The sequence below is a fragment of the Odontesthes bonariensis genome, chromosome 21, assembly GCF_027942865.1.
Source record: "Odontesthes bonariensis isolate fOdoBon6 chromosome 21, fOdoBon6.hap1, whole genome shotgun sequence".
Taxonomy (NCBI): Eukaryota; Metazoa; Chordata; class Actinopteri; order Atheriniformes; family Atherinopsidae; genus Odontesthes; species Odontesthes bonariensis.
The window spans coordinates 11,965,618-11,992,209 of record NC_134526.1 but is presented as its reverse complement, the minus strand read 5'-3'; the positions used below and the strand labels follow the sequence as shown (position 1 = coordinate 11,992,209).

The window sequence follows — 26,592 nt, the reverse complement described above, 5'->3', positions numbered from 1 at the left end:
AGTATTCACACGTTTCAGATGAAAAATTGTTTTAATTTTCAAGATGATAAAAATAATTTGTGAACTCTGTAAACCATTGCATAACTGTAGTGTAACCATTTAAACAAGTGTTAACAAACTAGTAATACACTACAGTAAATATGCGGTACACAATCTTCCATGTAGAAAAGAAACATCTAGTATTCTAAGACTTGCACCGGTTTTTGTGTTCACAACACAAAAATATCAATATACCAACAGAATAATTTCTACAATTATCAATATAGAATGTCCTACATGTTCATACACCTTGTCACAAAGGGACATGTTTGTTTGTTTTTTATATCTATAAATAATGCCTACACCCACTGACTATGAGTGAATACTTCCATGAAATGCATTTTCCTCAGATTCAACACGTTCTCCATTCAAATTATTTTACCCTGAGAAAACCACATTTCTTTCCTTATTTTGTCCCGTTACACTGACAAATAGAAACTTGCATTCGTTTAAGTTCTAATAAATTTTTATTGAATAGCAATTTCACAACTAGATGCTACATCATTATCAATTAACTGTGCTCCATAATATCCAGTGACCTATTAGTTGAATATCTAATTTAGAACAATACATTCAATATTTCAGGTTTCTGATATTCAAATAACATTTCCACTAAAATAAAAAGAAAAAAAGAAAATGTACATGGACCAACTGGTTCCACATTCAGATGAATTACTTTTGACCGTGTACTAATATGTTTACTTAATTTGAACAGCTCCATACATCATATTCATAAAACATGTACAAGATTGCATAAATCTTCTGGCTCCATTTTCATAAAGTTAAAAACAAACAAACAAAGCAAAAAAAAAAAAAAAAAAGAAAGAAGACAACAACTAACAATAATGCAAAACAGATGAAACCATTCCGATGCAGAGCAGAGCATGGTGCATTTACCACTGTTCATTGACAAGATTCTTCCTATTTGGTGCTTTTTCTCACAAATAAATTACGTTTTGGTGCTGAATGGCTAATTAAGATCATGAATCGGCGTATTCAGTGGTTAGGTATTGCTGTGTTTTCTTGAACTGTCGGGCTAATACAGACTGAGAAAGACAATCATCACTAAGCTCTAACCTGTGTCTCGTTCTCTCCACAACGGTGAAGCAGATCTCATTAGGGTTCGCAGTTTTCCAATCAGTGAAGGTGGCTGAATGCAAAGGGCCTTTAGCAATCACATCATGGTCCACAAAATTATCGTAAGGCACTGGAATTTTGATTCCGATTAACCATGTTATAGATTTTATTTTCAGTCAATCCACATTATGCAATTATTAAAGGCACAGATTTATTCCAAAGTAATTGGTCCGTTTAAGAGACAATTTAAACAATCTGAAGAAATGCATATAACTTTAAGCTGTGCTTACCAAACGAATGTTTAATGTCTTTTTTTTCCTTTTTTTTTTTTTTTAGAAAACTTGGCCAAGAAGATTTTTCTCCAGACTGAGGGCCCACAAACAAATAACCCTAACAACTCAGCTGCAAATGTGTCTGCCATCGATGCTTCACAATCATTTTTCTGTCCCTGGAATAACAAAAAAAACGTATTCAGACCACGGCTTAAGAAATAGAAAACAGACTGATAGAAAGAAAGCACCTTACAGTCACTGTAGGCCTACCATAACAATACATAATGCATACCTATCACTTTCCAAACCATCAAGCAAAAATCAAACTAAATTTACTTTAAACAGTACTGTAGTGAAGTTTATATGGCCACTTCAGAAGCACAAATGTCATTAATCAAGACATTCCTTCACTGTAGACAACATTTAAACTAACATTGAATCCTCGCTTAAGGTCAGCATGTGCGAGCCATTATTGCACAATCTGCCATAAACGTATACTTAACACAAATCCAAAAGTACAAATACACATTTCGTAAAGATCTGACCCATGCATTTCTGATAGTCAACTATACCTAACCGTAGATAGAAAAAGATGCCATTGATTACCTCTAAGGGAACTTTAACCTTTTAAGGTAATAGGTGATTTCCTTGTTGTTGTCTTTTTCATCAATTTAGAGTTCTTACTGAAGCAAAACAAATTCTGAAATGTACTCGAAAAGCAAAGCAATACCAGGACAGGTCTTTGGTTAAACTGCAAAAGAATGGGCACAAGTCCATTATTGATGTAAGCAATGATGCAAGTCCTGTTGTTGACTCGCTTATGAGGATTTATGTCCTTCTGAACGAAACGTTAAAGCAGAAAAAGAAAAAGAGAAAATCCCTCCGTTCACAACGTTGAACTTAGTCTCGGGTTCATCTAGACAACCTCGGTGTTTTGGACTGTCGTTTATAGCTTCGGGCGAGACTTGGCTGAGTTAAAAACGACAGGCTGATCGGGCCGATACTTTAGGCGAGTTATCTGAATTCTGCCAAAGGGTCAATTTTCCCTTTACAACACTTATTTGGACAGCTACTAGAACGACACTTTGGTTCGGTTAACATTTCACACCAGACATCATAAATTTAGTTGGCTTCACAGGCAAAAACAAAAATAACCCAAAAGACTCTGAATTAGCTGCGTCGTACACCACTATCCAGTGTCCAGAGGAATAGAAAGCTGACAAGTGTTAACCTTCCATCTATTTAAAGAAAAGACAATCTATAATAGTACAGGCCCGGGACATCATATTAAGTGATTTACAAAAGTACTGAAACCTTGACTCAAATGGATTTACAAACGAACAGTTCAATCAAAAAAAAAAAAAAAAAAGAAAAGAAAAAGATTAAGTCAAGTTAGATGCATAAGACAAATTCTTTCATAGTTTATGATTTGAGCTGTGGATGCACAACAACATTCAAACATCTAAATGTATAACAAGAAACTACATTAATACCTTTTTCCAGTAGCAGCGAAGCTTGCAGAAGTTATTAAGCCTTACCTACGTAAAAATAAGTCAATACAAATATTCTGGCAGTGTGACACAGTGCGAACATTTTTTTTTTCTTTTTGTAGCTGGTTACTATATCGCATGACATGCAATACCAGACGTGTTCAGCCTGCCTTTTATGCTGTAATATAGTCATGAAAATGCTAAAATACCACAACCTTTTTGATATTGTCCTCTGAGTTGCTTAATTGTCATTTGTGAGAATGTAAACAATGCATTATCCCATATTCATAAGTAGCAAAAAGTGTACCTGGATACATGATTTTCTACTGATTTTAAAGCAAGAATAAAAAGGATTTTTTTTCTTTTTCTTTTCTTGTTTTTTTTTTTTGTTTGTATGTTGTTTTTCTTTTAAAACACAGTAGAAGGTCATTTCCATTAGAGGAACCTACGCATAAATCCTATGCAAAATCCACCCTACGAGTAAACTACAGAATTCTTCATTCAATTTTTTTTTTTTACAAGAAAACAAGAAACTGAACTGTTTAAAAAGCATTTTTGTATGTTGCTATACAAATTTCATGTGTCCAACGTTTGCATACTCCCAAATGTAAGGTTGGAAAAACCTCATTTTTCAAGAGTGAACCTGCACCAAAAGAGCACCTCAACCAAGGAATGAGTGTGTGGGTGGTTAGCCGGGGAGTAGGGTCAATTTCTCTGGGCCAAGTCAGGACACAGGCACTGACAATATTAACCTACAATTACTTTCAGCAGAAATACTTCATGGAATTTGGCCGAATACAATTGGAATATACTCGTATACACATATAGTCAAACGCACATAATGATGCTTTTGCCGAGTTAAATACGCAGAAACCTGTGCACAAGCTTTAACTACTTGTGTTTGCTCTGACAATTCTACACGTAACCTTTTCAACTAAGGCAAGGCACTTAGAGTTAAGAGGCCGATATGTTCTAGACAAGGTCAAGAGGCTAGATTCCTACAAAAAAAAAAGAAAGAAATCAAATCACCATTTTCAGGCTTATAGCAAATACAATACATGCTCTTCTAATGGCTAAGCTATATACTTTTCTACATAACAAAACTAACTGAAAGAAAAACAGCCTTAACATGTAGCATGTGCCTTACTGATATTACAGCTGCTGGTTACACCTACGACGCAGTTTAAATTTGCACTTGTTTGATTGAATTGTATAAATCTAACTATGAAAGTAGAAACTATTAAGTACTTTTTCTATGAAATCCTAAGATGTAGAACCATGCCGTGACTTAACAATAGGAAACATGAAATATTCAAATTATGTTTCACAGTACACACAGAAGCTTCAGACATTAGCTTATGTAGGGGAAAAAAAAAACAAGTATAAATCTAAAAAAGAGACACAAAAGAATAACTACAAAGCAGCTTAAAGCAAATGTCTATATACCCATTAATAAAGCCCCGTGTCAACAAAGTGCTTTTAATAAGAAATCAAACTTTCTCAGAAGGTTGGTCAAAAAGAATGACGTTTGACTGTTTGCATTAAAAAAAAACTTATCGGCCATGAAATTCTATTTGTTTTTTGGAAAATTTGGTTTAATTAAAGAGGAACACAGTAAATTCACAACATTCATCTCTGATGGTGTTGTCTGTTAGTCTGATTCACTGCTGCTTACGCAAATGCGTCATTGTTAGAGACTTTTTTCTGCTGTTGCAGAGAGCTTTCACCAAAATGAAACATTTGCCCATCAAACGCTCCCGGAAATGTCGGCTCTAACCCATTTAGAAGGGCTGTTCTCCAAAGCGTGGATTTTAATCACTGCCGCTCAGAAGCAGGTCAATAACTCTCTTCACCCAGCAGTTTCAGAAGCTTTATGAAATGGTGAGCTCAAGAGTTATTAGGCTAAATAAATACAATATTCCTGAATTAAACGTCACATTCAGGTCGACGAGGCATCCGTTTCCTTGATTTGCTCTCAACTTAGCTTTTTTATTTTTAAATTTACGTGTATTCCTCTTTTGTTAAACTCCGCTCCCAGTTTTGCCCATTTTATGTGTGAAATGGATAGATTCTTTTCCTGGATGGTTTTGTTTCTGCGTTATGAAGTGCGCCTGCTCTCTCTGATCAACACGAGCAGAACATTTTTATCTTTACTTTGCTATAAAACTGTGTGACCGACAATAAGAAAGTATGTGACAAATACTGCAGTTTTTTTTTTTTAAAGAACTATATATACGTATAACTGTTGATGATAAAGCAACAGATTAAAAAGAAAACTTTCTTTTTTTTTTTTTTACAGATTCTACAGTATTTCCTTTGAGAAACTGGTGTTGAAATGCCTTCAAAGTTCCTCTGGGACAACTTTAAGTGCATCGTAAAGTTCATATGCAGCCACATAAGACGGATGATCGAATATGTCAACTTGAACCCATATGTTCGTTTAGAATGTCTGAAGGATGAGACAAGGTCTCATTGGGCAATTCGTTTTCTTATCCAAGTGCATGGCTTTTTTTAGAGAAACAAATCGCTGTGACTAGTGTAACATGAGCATAAAATGAGCAAAAACAATGACTGAATCCCCTTTATGCAATCTGATTCATAAAACTATTTATTTTCCTCAGTCAAACATCATTTTATCCGAAGTAATTCGATCACTGAAAGAAACAGACATTTCTGTTGTAGAAAATCAATCATCTGTTAGTAGTTTTTCAAAGGGCTAATTCTTTAAATAGTACCTCGAATAACTGTACATCACCACTTCAATATTTTTGTTCTACAGTAGGGACATTCTGTTTTGCTAGGTGCACAGTTCTCACATAGTACATAATGTTGGCAAGGTTGCAGAACAACGCAACGATCATGCTTTTGGCAAACTATACATTTCTTTGACTGAAGCTGATATATTACCTGTTGAGGGAAGAAAAGAACGAATCAGCTGCATCCTAGGAAAGCACAGTTCATGCAGACTTCTCAATAAGCATGCTTGATGGCAAACATGGATGTGAATAATACAACCGTCTATAGAAATATGCAGGAGCTAGAAACGAAATTTGAGAGATCTAGGTTTTCTTACCCCATCTATAAGGTCTAGGTCATTACGCAGCTGACTCTGGATGGAGTGAAGCTTTGACAGAGGGAGCTGGTCCAGCTCTCCATAGCTACGAAGAAGAGGTGTTCCAGGGGTGCGACAAAGCACATCAAAGTCCCCCTGGAGCTCTTTCAGCTTGCGCTCAGTTTCTTCCCATTTCTGTTCAGCCAGCTGCCGCTCTGCCTCGGCCGTCTTTGCTTGCTCCTTTGCCTCACGTGCGTCTTTCTGGCAAGCTTCACAGGCCTGGAACAAAAGTCAGTGTTGTGTTTGAACAACTCCGAGCAACGAAACGGAGACTGCTTTGATACACTGAGGTATATATATTACAGTGCGAGTTCATTTAAGAACACTGACCTGTTTGACCTGATGCCAGGCCTCCTCCCATTGTTTGATCTTCCTCTTGGCTTCATCCAACTCTCTAAAAAGGCGGGTCAGATCAGCACTGCTGGTTGTGGAGGTTAGGCTGCTGAAAACTGGAGATGGACTTGGTGAAAAGCTGCCACTAACAAAGTCCCAAATGTTGCTAGCTCCTCCATTCAAGCCTACATGAATGAGTTCAAGACCGAACACAAAGTTTTTTTTGTTAATTACTCCCAAGTAAAACTGGAAAACTGTGAATCGCAATTGAATTAAAAATGATCAAACATTCAAGGTTTAACATATCATAATTCTAATTGAACTTTTGAGTTAAGCTAAACAAAGTGGTGGATACAAAAGGTATCTACTCAAGTATATACTATAAAACAAATGCTCTTAAGTTCACTTGGGACAAAATGTCCGATGCCGCCGGCTTACCCAGAGAGTTTTGTGAAGAAGAGGTGGGTGTTCCCAGGAGGCCATGCTCTTGCTTGGCTAACATGTTTGGATGATGATTTTGCTGAGACATTGTCCCAGACAGCAGGGACTGCGACAGAGACTGGGAGAGGGAGCTTAGCGGGGAAGTGGAGAGCGATGACGAGGAATTAAAAGAGGATGATCGTGCCAAGGAGCCAGGAATGTTAACAGGAGCAGATCCACTTAGCACCCTTTGACCTGAGAGACAAAGCACAAGCAGCTGTTCCTTAGAAATACACAAACTATGAAAAACAACTTGCATCATCAACAAATCAAATGACTGAGCGGTTATAAAGGAGCTCCTTACTTGCCAATCCTAAACTGTTATCTTGCTCCTCTAGCTCCTTATCAAGAGATGCAACATTGATGTCACTAAAGTTGAGGTCCAGTGCAGATCCTGATGGGAAACAAAATACATCTGATGTTTGACCACAGAATTCAGAGAAGGGGGGGTTCAAAGCATAACCCATTCAACTTCAACAAGGACTTACCTATAACAGACTCCACTGTATTGCTCCCTGGATAGAACGGAGTGGCTTTTGCATTCATTGTTGATAAGGTGGTGGGTGAAGAACTGTCTGAACCAATGCTAGAGGCCAAGCTTGATGTTATGCTGGAGGTAAAGCTTGTTGCCAAAGGATTCACTGCAGAGAATACAGTATGTTGGGTCTAAAGGGAAAGCAGAGAGAGGCGTTGAATCCTCATGTTGTTAGCGACAGGTTTTGACCCAAATAAAAAAAATAATGTATTCACAAACCTGTTTTTCTTGGTCCATAAACTTTTGATCCATTTGCCCTTTGATCTTAATCTACAAATGTCACAAAACAACAGCACATTTCAGCGACAAACCTTGTACATGCAATCACCCAGATTCATAAAAAAAACAAGCATTTTGATACTGACGTTAGTCACAGGCTGACAAAAATAATATATATTTATTATATATTTCACTTCCACTGACAGAGCCAACTGTGACCTGTTGTAGCTCCAGAAATGATGACGTAATAAAATAAACTATTGACACAGTCAGATTTTACTGCAAGTGAGACAAATTCTTCTGTAAGAACATCAGAAATCATCCTGATAGGAAAGTTAGTCATTTATTTAACAAAACTATACCTCTCGAATACAAAAGATGCAAACATTGACCATAAATACATCCCTGACAGCTCTGAAAATGATGCAGTATCACAAGAGCCGAATCTGCAACATTCTAGTGAGATTATGACACATGAAATGACCAAAATTCTATGGAATGTGTGGCTATAAGTGATCAAATTAAAATTAAAATGAAAAATGAAGAAATATGGACTAAAAATGAATGCCGGCTGTACATTTTGTGTGAAGCGTTTGATTTTTATTCTTCCTAAATCTAAAGAGTGCAGTCTTTGTACCTGATCCTCACGTTCAAACCCCGGAGCTTTGGGATAGTTAGACGTCAGAGATGACACACTGGATGTGATGGACTCTGAGCATAAACTACTATTAGTTAGGGACATGCGCCTGCTGATGGATCCCACTGGGGATAACAAACTGTCGCTTCCTGAGCTTGGTGTTACAGCTGAGTTATTAGAACATGAAACCTGAGAAAGAGAAGTGCACATGATCTCAATCAAAAAAAAAAAACAAAAAAAAAATAAAGCCAAAACCATAATTGTGAAAAGTGATGTGAAACTGTGAAAGTGATGGACGACACTGAACACACAACAATTAAATAAGAGCAGCAGTCAAAGAGGCCGCCTCTGTTCTTTTAAAAATAATCTACTAATAACTTATTCATGACAAATGTAGAAAAATACGAACAGAAAAATGAGAGCATGGTGTGACTGTAACTGTGTGACTACTCTTGAAATGCAGCTCTTGGACTGTGTTGGTTCTGATAAAAAAAAACCCAGAGAAGGAAAAAAAGAGGAGACAACATACACTTTCTATTTGTCCGTTGCTACTGTTTGTGCTGGTGGTGGAGTTTCCTCCACTGTTCCACTCAGAAACTGGACACTCGGAATACTGCTGAGAGCCCAGCTGGGACTGTGAACTGGATTGCATCACTGTTAGCAGTGAGTTCATTGTCTCGTCTGCAGAGGTGATTCCTGAAAGCGTTCAAACAAATATTAGGTTTTCATTCAGTTTACAAACACCCAAAAGGAGCGAGAACATTAACGTTCCGATCAATAATATCAGAAGGTAAACAGTCCTGTTTTTAAAATGAGGGAAAACCGAGAAAGTCTTTTCACCAGAGTGTTTTTAAAGTAAAATCTATCATTTTATAGTTCTCCACTCACTTTCTACATGTGCAAACGCACAGAACGGCCCTCGGGGACAGTATCCTGTTTGTCGCATGTCATTACATTTGGTTGATTTGTAGATCTGGGAGGAAGAAAAAACAAATCACAAGTTAATTAGATGCATATATTGAGTTAAGTGGCAAAATGAAACAGAGACTGACGTGTTATGTTTTGGAATCACAGCCACGCCAGTTCTACTCTGCCTGCAGTCAGTATAGCCGTTTAATTGTTTACTAAGATAAAGTGAACTCATTTAAAAACATCTGAGGACCCGAGGAAGGCAGGACCAAAACATCATTTCAAACCAAGTATGAACTTTATGCCCAAAAATCTTGGAGCACTTAATTTTCTTAAGTCAAAGCCTGGCAATCACCTTGAACATGACAATAATTCAGAATATACGTCCAAGTCAACCAAAGCTTATTCCTGCTGTTTCCTTCCATCTCAAACTTACTTGGAAGTTAACAATTTTGCTCACTGCATTTTAACAGTGTTTTACAAAGAAAAAGAAGACGACAAATGCTTTAAGGAGGCAAGAGCGACTTTACGAAATTTTGCTCACCTCTGGATGAAACTGCTGTTCAGTGCGAGAGTGACAATACTGGCAACTGTCTCCACTGTCACACTTGGAGGGTTCACCCCACTCATCGCCGTGTTTCACACTCGGACAAGGAGTTGACCTGCATTCAAAGAGTCAAAACCTTCAACCCTTTCATTCTTAGGAAAATCACACAATAATCTTTCACTTGAACCGAAATGTGGCTCACCTGTACTTAAACTTTCGTGGATTTCGCCTTCGATCCCTACTGTTGTGGTAGTGGGGGCACGCATAGCCCTGTCTGCATAGTCTTGGGGGCTTAGTACACTGATCTGTTTTATAATTGGCTAAAACAAAGTTGGTATCTGCAGAAAGAGTCACAGAGTATTACGTCGTTTCCTCTGTAACTGAAGTATGCTTTGTTTGATCATAAACACACCTTCTCAGGCTTTAAGTGGGATTTACTCACCTTGCCATCGGGGATCCTCTGTTAGAGTTTTCTCAATCATAGCTTGGCTGGCTAGTACGCCAGGCTGCAAATCAGGAATACCTTCCCCAGATCCCAACTGACCGTTCTGGAGGGCCTCTTGTGCTTGGATCTCCCTGAGAACCAATTGTAATAAGTTATTATTTACAGGGGGGTTATCAACTTTTTTAAATGCATAGAGTCCTCAAAACCCCAGTACAAACAAAACAATTATTCCAAACCCACATAACAGAGCTATTCCCTATCATATGGGGCTGATGTACGCCTAAATAGGCTGATTTGCCTGTTACATTGTGAATCGTTGGGGAAAAAAGCTTGCCAGGAATAAGAATAGCAACAATTTGCTTTGCATGTCACCTGATATCATAGACTGGAGGTCGGAGATCATGTGGCCCGTGAGCAAAAGCACAGTGGAGGCCATTCTTCACACAATGCCCTCGAGCATCCGTCTCATGGATACAAGTGCCAGTCTTGTAATACCGTAGATGGTATTTGCGCTCTGTGTCACCAGTCGTCCGGTGCAGATAAGGGCAGCTGTGGGAACAGGCACACAAAATGAAGATATCTCATGAATTGGCCCAAATAAAATGAATTATTAAAAACAACTTGGCATCTCATTGTAGTAATCTACATAAAGGCCTGACCAATCGTAACATTTTTCCACATTTAGAATGGGAGCGTCACTTTTAAAGCATAAAATATCGTTGTCGAGCACGACTTAAACCTAAAATTTTAATAATATTATTATAAAAACATGAGGATTAAACATTTAATTAAAAGGGGGATTCTAGCATGTTTGCAGGCCTAACACAACAGCAATGCCTCAAGAAATGTACAGCCAATAAGCCTCTTGAATAAACCAAAATTTCCCTTCTTGAGCAGCAACAGTTGCTATAGCAACACACAAGGTCATACAAAAATAGCTGCCATTAGAAGAGGAGAAATTGTAAGGACTGCAGTGTGCATCTTCCAATAGTTTAATAATTCCATTTCTCTTTTTCTAAGCCTTATTTTTACTCACTCAAATGCTTTGTCATTTTAAATTAGCCGTCACACACTGTGGCGGTGTTCCTGAGGGTGCCGCCACCGCCTCTTTTTGACAATCCCCGTGTTTAGGCTCTGTATCAGACAGTCAATACATAAATGGTCCCGTCCTCCGACACCAACAGCCCTCGCGAAAATGTTTAGGAACTGCTTTGCACATATCCCGTCCGCATTACAGCTGATAATTACACATTCAGAAAAACACAATGGAATCTGATTGTGAACGGGACACCGTGGGAGACTGGCATTCCTGAAAATGTTACGTTTTTGGACGAAAATGTCTGTGTCACGATACATTCTGCCTCAAATGAATAACAGGAGAGAAGAGACAAGCTTTTAAATAGCCAATCAACTAGAAAAAGAGGTTCAATCATGCAGATCATCATGCAATCATGCATCGGAAAATTCTCTTCCAATGTAACAAAAAAAACCCCAGCAGAACTGTAGAGTTTATCTTTATAACACGAACACACATCACTACCTTTGTGAAGTAAACATTAATGCATCAAATTAGCTTTCATTGTCGTTTTTACACAAATAAGAACTCGTAACAAATTAAAAAAAAAAAAAAAAAAAAGCTCTTTCTTCTTAAGGAAAGTTAATAAACAACCCTTAGATTATTCTACTTTATTGGACTACACAACGACAAAGTGCTGCAGAAAGCAGCAGCATAGCCACGGCATTGTGCCGGATCATGACCCAACACAGGCTGCTTGGCAAAGACACAAACACTAACCATGACTGATCAATTCATCGCAAACCTGTCATCTTCTGAGCTGCTGCGCGCCCATAAAGATGCAACACGGCACTGAGTGTAACGGGGACTTACTCATCTCCATCTGGGCAAATGCCTGTGGTCTCATCGTACTTCGTGCAGTACACGTCGGGGCTGTAGTTGAAGGTTCCGTCTCTCCTTCTTATGGGTCGCCTTCTTCGCTGGTTAAGAAAATGCCAATGAAAGCAAGTAAAGGGTCTGTGCTGTGTACACTTGTGCTGGAGGAACAACGGGCACTGCTCTGTCCTGAACTCCTTCAAGTATCTGAAACAGTGAGGAAAAAACAAAAATCTCGTGTCGTGAGCCGAGTTTTGAAATGGCTAAACGCAGAAGAGTGAACCCAAAGCAACTAAAAGAGCACGGTTCGGTGTCGTGCTCAGCTGGTTCGACTGCAGCCTTGTACACAAGTAGATTTTTGGGTCATTAACGTTAGCTTGCTATTCTGGGTGCACACTACGCACAAAATCCGTCGTAACACTTGCTAAAACATCTGAGCGTACGTTTATAAATGTGCGTAGTAAGAGGGAACTCAAAATAAGGCCGAGCTATTTACAAGCAGACTGGTTAGCGAGTTCCTGGCTAATCATTTAGCGGACCAAAATGACGATACAATGTTAAAAAGACGGTTCAAAACCGTTCTTCAACTCCATGAAAATTTTTTTAAACAATTCCGATAACGAATGGTTTGGTAAACGGGTGATTTAAGATGTCCGTATTTCCTGCCTTGGCGCTGATGTTAGCAGTCGATGTTTGCCATGTAACGTAAGGTAGTCACAAAGCCAGGAAAAGCACCATGTTTTCAACGCACACACAAGAGTTGAAAAACGCTACGAATGCAAATGCACAAAAGTGCACATCCAAGTAGTGTTTTGGGCAACAAGAAGTTTTGTTGATTCTTGGCAGCAGCGTTACTCACGTATAGTGGGTAGGTTTCTCGGTTTGAGGAGACGCATTGGCCGCCGTTTTCGAAACCGACGGCATTTTCAGTCAAAACAATGAATTGCGCCTGCGCTCGAATCTGTTGCTTGCGTGCAGGCACGTCCGCCCGCACGAGAACGCTCTGCAAACACCAAAGATTGTACACGCGCTTACAGGGGGGGCGCTGGAACAACGAGACACTGGCAGACAGTGGCATATTTTCCAGACTGTTTACGTCCTCTGTCGTTTCAAAGAGAATCGCCTTTTGTCTGAAAGTCTAAATTCAAGTTGTTGGGGTTTTTTTTTATTTGTGAAACATTTTAGAATGTTTCCCCAGAAAAAAAAACATACTAGAAAGGTAATGAGGAATTTCTGCCGTTAGATTCAAAGAAAAGTTCAAAGAAAAAAATATTAAGAGACTAAAATAATTTTGTACCTAAAGCTCAAGTGTCATCTCACGTTTCAGAAATTATATAAACAATATTTGGTTTGATAAATGGTGTAATTTCTGATGCAATTTGTAAGCTGATCAAAATGCAAGTCTCAACAATGGAACAACAAGTGGTAAAGTCAAGGCAAGACTTATTTTTTGTCAGATTTTGTTTTATAAAACTTGCAATTTCAGAGCCTTTAAGACTTTCCTGAACAAGTGAGGCACTAACTTGCCCAAAAACAACTGTCACGTGTTTGAAATAAATCACTTGTCACTTGCCTTTCCACCTATACTCCCTGACAGTCACAATATCACACTTTGTCAGTGTATGCAGAGTTTGTACACATGTAACAAATACACACACTGTTCTGCTCTTCTAACTTGAATCTTTTTTATCCTCTAATTGGTTCTCTTGTTTTAGCCAAATTTAAAATGCCTAACGCTGGACAGAATTTGTGTTTTAGCCAAATGGCCGCTATTTGTGACATATTTTTGCAATGTGTCCATGTAACAGTTTTACTTTATAAATAGAAGCTTTATCAAATTAATCTAAAACACATTTGTATAGACGACAGAAATAGAATAAAGTGTGGAGCCACCTTCGCATGCTGCAGTAGACTGAGACATATATGGCAGAATCCTTGACTGCGGCACATTAACATCTGAACACTATACTTGTAAAAATTCACAGCTTTAATTCAGGCAAAGGTCCGTGTTGTGGGGGGAATATGGAAACCACACAGCGCTTTAGGTCATGATTTGAAATGACAGACAGTTTCTCACATCTTGTTTTGAGATTAGAAATTCAGCTTAGCTCGCCACAGAGAACCCACATTTACCTTTATCAGGCCATAAGACCCACGTTCTACCCTTGAGAAATATGAGCTAAACTTCGGAGATCTTTGAGGATCTTCTATATCATTTCATATTATCATCAAATTTACAATGCTACTCACTTAACATATTATTATATATTAACAATAAGCTATTTGAAGCATTTGTCACATGATGGCATCTAAACCTCCAATCCCTTTTCTTTGTCTCTGTATCCAGGAGGCTAATCTGTTCTCTTCAGCTCCCCTTTTGTCACTGCAAGGGATTTTAATGTACAAATGCAATTAAATGTCTAATCCATTATTCAGCCGTTGAAGTCCATTGAGTGCACAGTCTTATAAGTATACATAAGCCTTGGCTTATCCAGTTGTAATTACTTCAAAATGCCCCACCTACACTCAGTTTACACTTAGACAATGTCCAGCATCTTCCTTAGATAAGAAAACATTTAAGGATCTCCCCTTCATGTAAAACCACGCTTCACTGGTTTTATTTACTTTATAACTTAGGCTCCTCATGGCAGAGAATGGCACGGTCCTAAATTTAATTGACCAGAGTCCTCAAACTTTTCACATGCAATATCTCCTATAAGTTCAAATATAGTGAAGAATTATTGTGACAAAGAGTTGCTGAAGCAGCTTTGTCATGACTATTCTATTGTGAAATATGTGTTTCAAGTTTTATCGATTCTCATTAAGATTCAGAGGAAAAACACCGACATTATGGCGTCTATGTTTATTACAAAGCTAAACAAAATTATTACACCTGTTGGGAGAGGTTTTTCTTTGATCCGATTTTTGCATCTAATAAACATTTTATATGTGGATTTATATGTTTATGACAGGTAAAGTCTGAAAAAGCTACCTACAAAACTACTTTATCTTGAAAGTTTTTGTCATTGGAATTTAGTGACTAAGAAGCTCCTGGTCTTTCTTCACAATACATTCATAATTATTTGCCTGGATGCGTATTTTAATCTCCCCTTTAGGGTGGGACCTAACAAACTAGAAAATGTTGTATTTTGCTCTTATGTCCAGATGCATTTTTCCTTTTAAACTCATTGTTTGATACAAGATCGTCCAGAGGAAGTAGTGAATATGGTGAGGGGAAAAGTCACACCCTTTTCCTTCTGTGACGTCAGTCATCACAAACCTTTAACCCTGGTCAGTAGTCTCAGCTGTTCATACAGTTTACTGTCAAGCTCTTCTCACAGTATGTCAGATGAGGGAGTTTGTGTGTGTGCAGATGTGTGTGTATGACTGATGTAAAATAGTGTTTTGCCTCTCCTCAGAGAGGGTCCTGTTTATAACAATGAACCTGACAACTCACATGTCACTATTACTCAGTGTCGGCCTGTTTTTTGCCCTCCATAGAAACGATAGAGCCACGGACTGTTTACGAAACTGTTTACGAAGCCTTCAAACCCGTCTAAATTCACGTCTAAATTATAACTATACAAGCCATATTTGAAACCGATTTTGTAATGTTAGTAATTACAAAGGTATGAAAGGCAGAGTGCCTTCCTGCATAATTTGAGTGGAAAGAACAAAAATTGGTACAATGGAAACATCAGGCTAAAGAATTTGCTGCAGCATGCACTGCACCGAGTTTTGCGTTTTTGTAGACCTCCAATAAACATTTGCTGAAATAATCCTCAGAGCTGCTTTCCCAGGATGGTTACAGCTGCAATAACAGTTCGTGGTTTGGACATCTATTTTTTCCAGTCACACCATTATCTCTAGCTGCCTCATGCATAAACAGACTTGTTTATGCCCGTGTATGATCTTCAATCTAGGTGTGACAGCGATTCCTGTTCTTTCTTCGTTTTTGGTATGTAACACACCAAGACATCCGTAACATTTTTAATGCATAGAACCTGCACACGAGTGGTCATTTTTTTTCTTTTTGAGAAAATATAGTTAAAAAGGTGAATAAATCTTTGAACCTGTGATATTCATTTGAGGACAGATGTCAGTAAAAGACCATTGAAGTACTCTTGAAAAAAAATGCATTTGTTGTGAGAGAATAACAAAAGGGGCTGTAAAACTAAGACACATTTAATGGCACCTCTTGTATCTAGCCTCTGGTAGGATATATCTGAAAATATGTATGCACATGATAATGTGCATTACATTAACTTTGATTAATGTCTTAATGTGCACTTTTATTCTACAGAGAGCCCTTTATCAATCTCTAATCAATGATGGTTTTTAAGAGATGGGAAACAGAAGCCTGAGATGAAGTTAGGTGCGACTGAACATCTTATACTGCAGCTGCTCTAGATGTTTAAGTATTTGTACTTTTTGAAAGTTAATGAAAAAAACAATAGATTTAGCTCATAAACAGAAAACGATAGATCAACAGGCAACATGTGGTCAGATAAAATAAAAGATACTGTGTATGAAACATCATTGGTCTTATCTGATGTTGGTTGTTGCTGTTTGATATGTTAAAGAATAAAAGTATAATGTGGCTCCATATTGTCAAGCGTGTTGTATGTCTACTATGTCTCAGTCTTGCAAAAAAGGACCTGCTTCTTTGCTCCACCGTCATGTTAACAAGATCTGACAAGAGGGCTAATAATCATATGACCTGCATCCGTCTTTGAACTGAGCACTCGCAGGGATTCTTACGTTTCAACATATTTCAGCTATTTTTGTATTTCAAACCCACTTAACTTGCAACTTAAACATTCTGATCTAATGCATCCTCCAGCCATGACAGTCCTAATGAGTGGACTCACTTCAAACAAATGCCAAAATATTGGTATTTGTGTAAATAGAAAACTGAAACTGAAGACACGTTCAAAAAATCTTGTTTTGTATTCATCAAGCTGATCAACAACTTCCATGATACAGTCATTAAATCTGAAAATGAAACATGTTTGTGAACATTTGCTTGCATAATCCATTGAATGATTAACTTTATATTAACTTACATTTTCTGTCAGCGGATGAAATATCAAACAAAAGAGCTGAGCTGAAGTGTGGTGATGCCTGGTTAGTATTACATTGTTAATGGACATGTGTGAGCTTTTTGATGAAGGCCATTTTTACATTGTAGCTCAGACAGGTAGTCTGATTACATTAAGTGTGACAAAGCACTTCCTCCACGTGGCTGCTTTCCCTCCAGTGCAGCGTTTGTATTTCTTCAGGTGATCCCTCACATTGCCGCTCTCACACATTGTTAACTTTGCTGTACAAAAGCTGTCTACTACTTTGAGACTCATTCTTAGATGACTCAGCTTTTCATTTACTGAGGCTTTCTGATATACACAAAGTATGAAAAAAAAAAAAAGACAGTTGAATGTGCAGATAACATGAAAATAGCCTTTATGTACCTTGTATTTGTCGTCTACTCAAAGGATACATCAAGTCCTTTTCATTCCTCTTTGGGGATACATCCTTGGTGGTTTTGGGGGTTTTTTGATCAGAAAGTCAGCGAGTTAACTGAGACACTGTTATAACTATGGCATGAGGCGAGCTGATAAACAGTTGAAGAAAACTGATAACTTTTATGCGAAGAAGCTTGCGGAGATGTTTTAATAGAAATAGTTTTTCTTATTGCAGTCACACCTCTGACACTTTGCTCCCGACAGGGAGGTGTAGATCGAGGCCATGGTGGCAGAAACGGTTTACTACTGACCAGCTGGCTTTCTGTTTAATGAAGAGACGCAGCTTGTCCCTGAAGGTTTCCCCTAGAAAGCTGTAGATAATGGGGTTGAGGCAGCTGTTGGAGAAAGCTGCCAGGTTAACAATGTGGCCTGTGAGGGGGTAGTCATGCCACAGGGTGGTAACAGTCCTCTGCGATGGGTCAGCTGTGCCCTGCAGCAGCTGGATGCTGATGAAGACATTCTCTGGCAGCCAACAGATGAAGAACACCAGAACTACCACCACAATCATGCGCAGGGCTTTCTGCCGCCGTGGCCACAGTCCACGGTGCTTCTGGGCTTTCATGAGGATTCTCACAATCAGAGAGTAACATAGACCAATGATGGAGAAGGGCACCAAAAAGCCAATGGTCACCTCAAGCCACTGGATCTCAAAAACGTTGGCAAAGCAGAAGTGCACCTCACCCCTGTGCTGAGTCTGTACAATAGTGAAGGGCAGAAGGGTGGCCAGGATGGAGGCCATCCAGATGAGGCCACAGCTGAGCTTGGCATGCTGCATAGTCCTCAGTGGGCTGCTGCTCATGGAGCTAGCGAGGGCAATATATCTGTCAAAGCTCATCCATGTGAGAAAGAAGATGCTGCTGTACATGTTGACCTGCAGGAAAAGAGACATGAAGGTGCAGAGGACGGCGTAGTCATAATACTTTTCATTCAGATTGAAAACCTCAATGAGGGAATCTGCCACCAGTATGAGGTCTGCCACAGCCAGATTAACGAAGTAGAGATCAGGGATGGTCATCTTCTCTCTGTGGTTCAGGTTCACCACCAGGATTAAGATGTTACCAATAAATCCAATAGGAAAAAGGAGGATAGTGTACAAGCAGGACAAAAAGAGACCAATAATGTAAGACTGGTATTTGTCAGAGTTTTCACTCAAATCTGTAGTGTTGTACTCATGTGAAGTGTTCAGTTGCTCTGTAGTGTTATCATATATCCAGACCAAAGCAGATGTCTGCCCTTCCATACTGATTGTTGTTGACCAGTCTCAAATCATAGGCCACACGTAAATTAAATGTAGCTGCTACATCGTTAAACCATGTTGGTTCCCAGTTTTTTCTTTGTAAGATGAAATTCATCTATGCTGTACGGACATGCTGACAGATGCCAGTGGAGTGAAGTGAAACATTTATGGGATGTTTGACCCCATGATGACATCAACTTTCATCTGGTAGTAACTTTTTGATGCAAAACAGAAGCACTTCCATGTCTTAAAATCGCCTTTGGGCTTTTCCTTCCATGAGTCACATTATTCTGACGGTCTAATCTGTGGGTCTGAGATTAGAGGGTAGCTTTCTCTCTCCTCTTTTGAGTCATTTGATTGGAGTGCTGCTTTGTCTCTCCAAGTGCACATGAATCTTTTATTCAGCGAGCTTTGACCAGAGATGCTATTGCTGTGACACCTGAGCTGTGGAAGTGAGAGGAGAAGAAAAAAAGAAAAAACATGTGAAAGTTAATTAAAGGGGGAAAAACTCGCGAAAAAAACAGCAGTCACAATTCTATTTATGATTCAGAGGAGGCAGGATGTGTTTTATTAATTTCCAAATCAGTACTCATGAAAGTAAAAGATGAACATTTTTTAAGACCAGTTTTTACAGGGTATATAACTGATGTCAGACGACTATGTAAGCATGTTAACATTCATGCTTCAAACTTAAACAGATGCATTGAAATCCTCCTTGAAAATCACACAACTGAAGCTCCCTCTAACCGGTTTGTCCAGACTTGATGAATATTAATGCGATAAAAAGAATTATTTGCCAGTACCATTTAAAAACCCTCTGTTTTGATATATATATTTTTCAAATCACTGCAATCAACAAATATCACTCTCACTTCAAATATATGTGATAGAAAATCTATGTTCTTTATTAAAAACAGACACAATCATGTTCAGACCCCAAACTCTCACTGAAATACTACCCTCTGTTTGGTGAAAATAACAATTGCACTCTTCTGGTTTTATTTCCACCAGAGCAAACTATTTACAAAATCAATACACTCTCAAAAAAGTACTTCTAAAAACAGTAATTCAAAACATTAACATTCAATAAATGAATGCATTGGCTAAACATTTTAACAGAACTTTTCATTTCTTGCTTTAAACATCTCAACTTTCATTGTAAAAACAAAATGCATATTCTATCATAAATAGCATATTTTCTTTTTTGATTCAATCCTTTGAAAAATGATAAGAACAAGAAACTAAAGCATTCATTAAAGTAGCAGTCCATGGTCCAAATTTTGGTTAACCACTACTTTTATTGAAATATTTATTTGAAGGAGATCTTTGTCTTTCAAAGTGTTTTGAATTTGTAATTCTTAAACTCAAACAAGTATTTTTGTGCTGTATTGTTTTCATATGCTCTGTCCTACTAAAATCAATAAAAACCTCGATAACAGAAGTGCTATCTGGGAAACAATCAAGCGCTCTGGACTTGTGACAGAGAAAATAAGAGCTAACTGATGACGTAAGATACAACTAATGCAAGTGAATTTGTAAAACACGAGGACACTCTCCCATCTATTTCTAATCCACAAATTGTAATACAGATGTGAACACTTACTTTGAATTTGGGATTTATTGCTCCTCCATGCTTGTCCAGTGCAGATTCAGAGCCAGAGATTTGTAAATCCCATGTCTAGGCTTCTCTTCTGCACCACCTGCTGTTTGGCCCAACCCTGTCTGGGGATGAGAGGAGGGCGGGGGATGCACGGAGGCAAGATATGATCTGACACCCATGCTTTGTCACCATGCTTCATCGGTTTCTCTGCTACATTTTTTCATTTTCTTTCTTGATCTTATTTTTTTACTTGTGATTCGAGGGGTTGGCCAAACATCCACACAGTTTTTAGGAACTCAATCCCTGGAGTGTTGATTATTCATGCCGAGAAAAGTCTGGACAGTAAATAAGTGAGTTGTGAAGTACCGAGGTTGGGTTGTTATGGAAACCACTTATATTCTTCACAGTATTTGTTCACCTGGGTTGTTCAGCTTTTGGTTTGAAGGGCCATTGAAACACATTGCTCATGACCTTGCTTTTTTTATTACAGTAATATGTTACTGCAATAGATAGATACACAACAGCCAAGTATAGCAAAATACATTGATCCTTGCTTATTTAATGTGTATTGCCAAAGCTACGATTAGTTTCAGATCAAGCAAAGAAAAAAGAAGAAAGAAGTGTGAGCCTTCACTCTCAATAAGCGCAACACAAAGCACAGACTCTTTACTCCTGGTCAAGGAGTAACATCATGATATAATAACATAATTCTAACTACATTATCGAATCCAGACTCAAGAGTGGTGTCTTTTTGACAGCATGGAAGAACTGACTGCAGATGAATGCAGTGATTACAAATGTACAATTACCATCTGTCACAATAGAGCTAGACATATAACAGAGCAGTAAATCGTGTTAGTTTATTCTACTGATACACATAATATTTTGTTAGCATAAGCCTAAGCTTACCATAGTTAAGGTCAGGTAGATGTATATTCTCATATAATCAGTATGCAGCTGAAGAACCTATAATCAGGAATACAAAGACTTAATAGGATTTATTGAAGGAAAACAGGTGGAAAGGGGTCCATGTTCCACAGCAAAAAGAAGTTTAATTTTGCCTCTAACTGACAGAATCTTACTCTGAGGTCCTTACAGGATGGGAAGTCACTTCTTTTGCAAAAGGCAGAGGGCAGACACAGTCAAGGCCAGGTCCTGAACATTGCCTGAAGGTATTTTGTTGCAGTTTCTGTGGCAGTGCTGTGCACTAACTCCACTTTCAGTGACCGATATGATCCGAGCAACGACAGAAAGCAGCATGAGTGAGTGTATTTCATTAAGACTGAATAAGGGGCAGATAGGCTTTTTGTTCACTTCTCTTTAGAAAATAGTAGCCATTTTGTGTAAATGTAGCACACACTTTTGTGTCTTGAAGTAGCTGATTTTGGTAGTCGGGATATGCTACAGCAGAGATAGTCTTACTCATAGGGTCAGTACAATGGCTAGATGCTCAACTGGCACAAAGAAGTTTGTTCTTTTGATAATGGAGATGACAGCAGAGAGTTTCTGCAGATAATAAGATGATTTCCGATGTTTTTGTTGCTGTGAAGAATGAGACGAGCAAAAAAGCCTGAAAGGTCACACAGTCAGCCAGATTTGCACAATTTCCCCCTAGTTACCTAAAAGCTGAGTTATTCAGTCAACATGACCTCCCACAGATAAGGATGAAGTGGGAATATAGCAGTTATTCTTGTGGAAAGGTTTCACATAATGTCAAAGAAAAGGCAGGGGAGATAAGGAAGGATAAGTGATTGTGAGAGCAAGTTATAAAAAAGGTGTACATATTCATCCATCCATTTTCTATAGTCCAACCCAGCTGTCATTGGGCGAGAAGCAGATTACACCCTGGACAGGTCACCAGTCCATCACAGGGCCACACAGGGACAAACAAGACCAACAACCATCCACGCTCACACTACTACTATGGTCAATTTAAAGTCACCCATAAACCTGACATGCATGTTTTTGGGCAGTGGGAGGAAGCTGGAATACTCAGAGAGAACCCACGCATACACGGGGAAAACATGCAAACTCCACACAGAAAGACTGCAGCCGGGATTCGAACCAGGAACCCTCCTGCTGTGTATATGTATACATATCTATATGTGAACATAGAAATTAACCCAAACAGGTTAGACTTGATACATTCTGATGAACACAGATCTATCATCTATCCATTAGATCACAAGTTTAGGTCAATTAAATCATTTTTCACACCAGTGAGGCTCAGAAGAGAGACACAAAATGCTGAAAAGGGCAGCTGTGACACAAACAACACATCCGTTCTGATGGTTAAAAGTTAGCAACGTGCGAGACTCATCACTCAGTTGCGCTAACAGTGATCAAAATTGTGTGATGTAGGATATACTGAAAAGAACCTTTTAAAATGTAAATAAATGTGTTGAAACATTGGTGCTGATTCTTCTTCTTGTCTTTAAAGCATTCCCCGTTTATGTCCACAGGGTGGCACACTTGTATAAAAAGTGGACAGTGTTCAGCAAGATGAAGGAACTGTGAGGTGTGATTTCACAAGCACAGACCTGACTGAATCAGATGAGATGGTTACGAGAGATAAACATTCAGCCAAGCGCATCAACAGGTGGGATGTTAAAGTGTGTTTTATAAAACATGCACCGGGGAAAATGATCATAGTGAAGAGCAAGGCCATTCAGTTTTCACATTTATTACGGTCCCATTTTTTTCTTTTACTGTAACCACGAAATCGAGGCATGACTGTGGAAACATATCACTGCGATCACATTGTTCTTTTGTTCTTGAAAAGTCAAAGACCGAAGAAAGAACAACAATACTACTTCCTTTTATAATACCATCTGATGAACAAGATGTACCTAGTAGTGTTATTAATAGGAAGCTGTGCAGTTCAGCTGCTTGTGGTCGTGGGAGAGAAGGTGGGAGGTCTAAAAGAGGGAGGGTACAACACCATCGTCTGCCTCGCCTTACCAGTCTGACGTGCTGCTTGCTCTGCCCTGCAGCAGCCACAACCACACACTCTGAGTGGAACATCCTGCCCATTCCAGCTCCACTGCCCTGCTTCCTGGGTAATATTTTTGACATTTAGCTGATGCTGGTATTTTATTGTTCACCCATTTTTCTTTTCAACTTCCTGGTCTCATTTCTGAAGAGGAAAAGCAGTGACCAGGACTGGAAAGAGAGGAAGGGTGGGTTGTTTTTCAAGCATCTGCCCCCCCTATCCACTTGTTTCCCCAGAGCTGAAGTGATGTGGTGGGTCAGAGATGAAGGCTCCTCCCTGAAGCATGTGTTCTGCTCTGTATGATTCATTATTTTGCTTTGTTCACCCGCAGCGTGCATTTCATGCAGAATAATCATCAGTTCAGACTGTTTTGTACATGTTTTTATCTCTGATTGCTGATCTTTTTAGAGTCACATTATGTTAAGTTATGATGCCTATCTTTCACATATTGAATAAGTTTCTTTGACTTTGTATCAAATAGTAACAGTAACCTGCCCAGTCTTGTTCTTGTCTAACAGTCACACCGTGCAGCCCAAATTTGAGCCGCATTAAGAAAAACAACAGTGGTCTGAGGTTGCGTGTGAAATGTGCTTGACAGCCAAACAAAACACATAAAGCTGCCAGCCAAATACTCCGTCTTCTTAGGTGGTCTGATGCCGTTAACTGCTGAAGTTGACCCTCATAGTTTTGGTCTGGCTGAACCTCTTAAGGAGAAAAACAACATTAGGATTAATGCAACAGTAGAAAAACTGTGCTATGTCAGCATTACTCCATTTCAAGACCAGAGCTCGAATTGGTACAATTTACAAGATGAGGATTGGGATTTCACACACAGATTAACGACTTGTGTTTTGTTGAATCCAGAAATAAAATGAACAAAATAACAAAAAATGTTACAGCCTTAGAGCGCAGGGAACTGAGTGTTACCATTTTGGTGCACACACTCTTGAGGGCCTTTTCTTGATATGCAGAGGATTGGTATTTTCCCAATTTCTTTTTTATCCAGGCAAAATCTTCTGATGGCCAATAACTATAAATGCAGGGATAAAAACGTCTGACACTGGCACAGTAAATTTACTCTTTTGTCTGTAGTAAAGAGTATGATTAATATGTCTGTATTAGGAAACCATCCAGTACAATACACTTTCTATTCCTCAAGAAAAATAACTCATTAATACAGACAACTGATATTTGTTTGGTTTATGTTCTTTGTGTTGAAAGTCTTCTGAAATTCCATTTTCTCATAGAAGGAATTCACTTTATTCAATTTAATTCACCTTTAACTTTCCACATATGGAAGGCACAATTCAAGTCCAATTCAATTCCCAGTGCTCTTTTCACAGCTCTTACGTTTGCCTCGTTTTGGCCCCTGAGATTAATAATGAACAGTATGTGCAGTGTAATGTTACTTTACTGGGTCTGACTGCGATACGAACAGTGTATCATGACAACAGTAAATATTTTGAATTTTCTCAGTGTAATTCTCATCATCTTAACCGCTGCAACTCTTTTGTCTGCTTTTGCTTGCATTCCCACTGCTCTCAGTGTGCAGCATCAGATGTAGCCAACACAACATTTTTTTTTAACACTGAGAATGGCAGCAGTCTCGAACTGTCATACCCACACAAGGAAAAAAAAAAAACAATTCCCTGAATGTCTGGAATGCTGCTATTTTCCCCAGTTTTGGTGTGTTGTGATAATGGGTCCTTCCACAAGCTGTGGCATCCATCCTCACATCCACGGTTGCTGCACCTCAGGGGAAGAAACAATCTGTACAATTTGCACATTTCCCTGACTGATAAAGGTTTGAATCAATACAAGTCTGACTTTGTGTAATCAAACATATAGTCATGCAGTCAAACATACGTAATGTTTTTCAAATAAGAAAAAAAGTACAAACATTCAGTCATTTCAGAGACTGTATCTGTGTAAATGACACATTTAACAAAAAACAAGTTAACCACGTTGTTCTCATGCAACGGACTGTATGTTCCATCACAACTCGTATTATCAGGCTTCTTTGGGAAGAACAAATGGTCATATTCATGTTTGTTTCTTGTTTAATCAAACTCAGCCGACAGTGGATTATTTACAGAATACATTTACCAAAAAATAATACAGTATTTTTGATCGAGCATGGTATCCTCCTGTAAATCTTTACATCCAACATATACATTAACTTCTTTACATTATACACCTGTATACAGTCAGATATGAGCATCTCATGTGAAAGTGGATTTATCTGAACAGCTGGGCTGGTTTTGCCAACATGCATCTGCTTATATTCAGCACAAAAGAACTTTGAGAGCGTTTCAACATGTCTGTTGCAGCCACTGAGCGAACTAAGTGATAATGATTTCTGCGCACTGATGCGAGATTTCGGCCCCTCTGAAATAATAAACCACCCGCTGATTCGAGCGGTCGTCTCAGTTGGGTGTGATTTTGAGGTTTGATCGCGCTTTCTTTTCCAGTTGTGAACATCATGCAGTTAAGTTCATGTGGTGATTGCCAATTATTACCTCTGGCAAGAATTCTGTAAGTCTAGTCTCTGAGCAAATTGGTTGCAGAACAGCTTAACCCTTCACTGTCCTCCTCAACTGTTTTGAACAGCACACGTTTCAGTGACCAAACGGTTGCTTATCAAAAAGTAGCGGAAGCAAACCTATATAACATATCTTTACCACGCCGTTTAGCTATGTGATGACAGATAATGCCGTAACATTTTATGATAAGGTATCATAGCAAGAATTTGTGAGAGAAAAAAAAAAGTGATTTCAGACTAACACGCCCTGATGAACTGAATAAAAAAAAAGGAATGAAAACATTTGTCCTTTGCTTTTTCTCTGGGGGGGACAGGGTTAAAGCAATGTTATGGGAATGGCTGAAGAAAACTGTTCATATTTTGCAGTTAAAAATCACTCCACGTGTAATTGTTATCAAATTTATATGGAATGCACACGGGTCAGCTTCAAGCAATCTTTTATTTGCTATACTTTGTATAGTTTAGTGCAGGTGAGGGTCCACAGTGAAGAGGATATTATGAACAGATCAATGGAAACATCTTCAAGTGTTACACAGTGAGATAACATGTTGTATTCAGTTCATTCTAATTAAGGTAAAAAAAAGTTTAAGTTTGACTGAATAATAACTGAAGCTTTGGTTATGAAAATGATGCCACAGATGCCATATTCAACAGCATTTAGCATCAAAGGCTACAAATGAAAACCACCTAAATAAATGTCCTACATCCAACTG

General features: G+C 38.6%; 2 protein-coding genes across 5 annotated transcripts; both read right to left on the bottom strand.

Moving 5' to 3' along the window:
- Positions 1–12: 12 nt before the first annotated feature.
- On the bottom strand, positions 13–12,946 carry unkl (unk like zinc finger). Of its 4 annotated transcripts, none has more exons than XM_075454786.1 (16): positions 12,846–12,946; positions 11,984–12,193; positions 10,468–10,644; positions 10,093–10,226; positions 9,853–9,988; positions 9,648–9,765; positions 9,083–9,167; positions 8,724–8,890; positions 8,195–8,383; positions 7,558–7,608; positions 7,292–7,469; positions 7,108–7,197; positions 6,762–6,998; positions 6,321–6,508; positions 5,952–6,209; positions 13–5,785 (listed from the first exon to the last, which is right to left on the bottom strand). In XM_075454786.1, the coding sequence occupies exons 1-16, from the start codon at positions 12,908–12,910 to the stop codon at positions 5,630–5,632; spliced, it is 2,439 nt and encodes an 812-aa protein (XP_075310901.1). In that variant the 5' UTR covers positions 12,911–12,946; the 3' UTR covers positions 13–5,629. The 4 variants fall into 4 exon arrangements, with proteins under 4 accessions (XP_075310901.1, XP_075310902.1, XP_075310904.1 ...); XM_075454787.1 differs by having other exon boundaries at positions 6,321–6,439; XM_075454788.1 differs by having other exon boundaries at positions 5,696–5,820.
- Positions 12,947–16,943: 3,997 nt separating this feature from the next.
- On the bottom strand, positions 16,944–20,417 carry gper1 (G protein-coupled estrogen receptor 1). Its single transcript, XM_075453929.1, has 2 exons — positions 20,349–20,417; positions 16,944–19,189 (listed from the first exon to the last, which is right to left on the bottom strand). The coding sequence occupies exon 2, from the start codon at positions 18,746–18,748 to the stop codon at positions 17,684–17,686; it is 1,065 nt and encodes a 354-aa protein (XP_075310044.1). The 5' UTR covers positions 18,749–19,189; positions 20,349–20,417; the 3' UTR covers positions 16,944–17,683.
- Between the last annotated feature and the right edge of the window lie 6,175 nt (positions 20,418–26,592).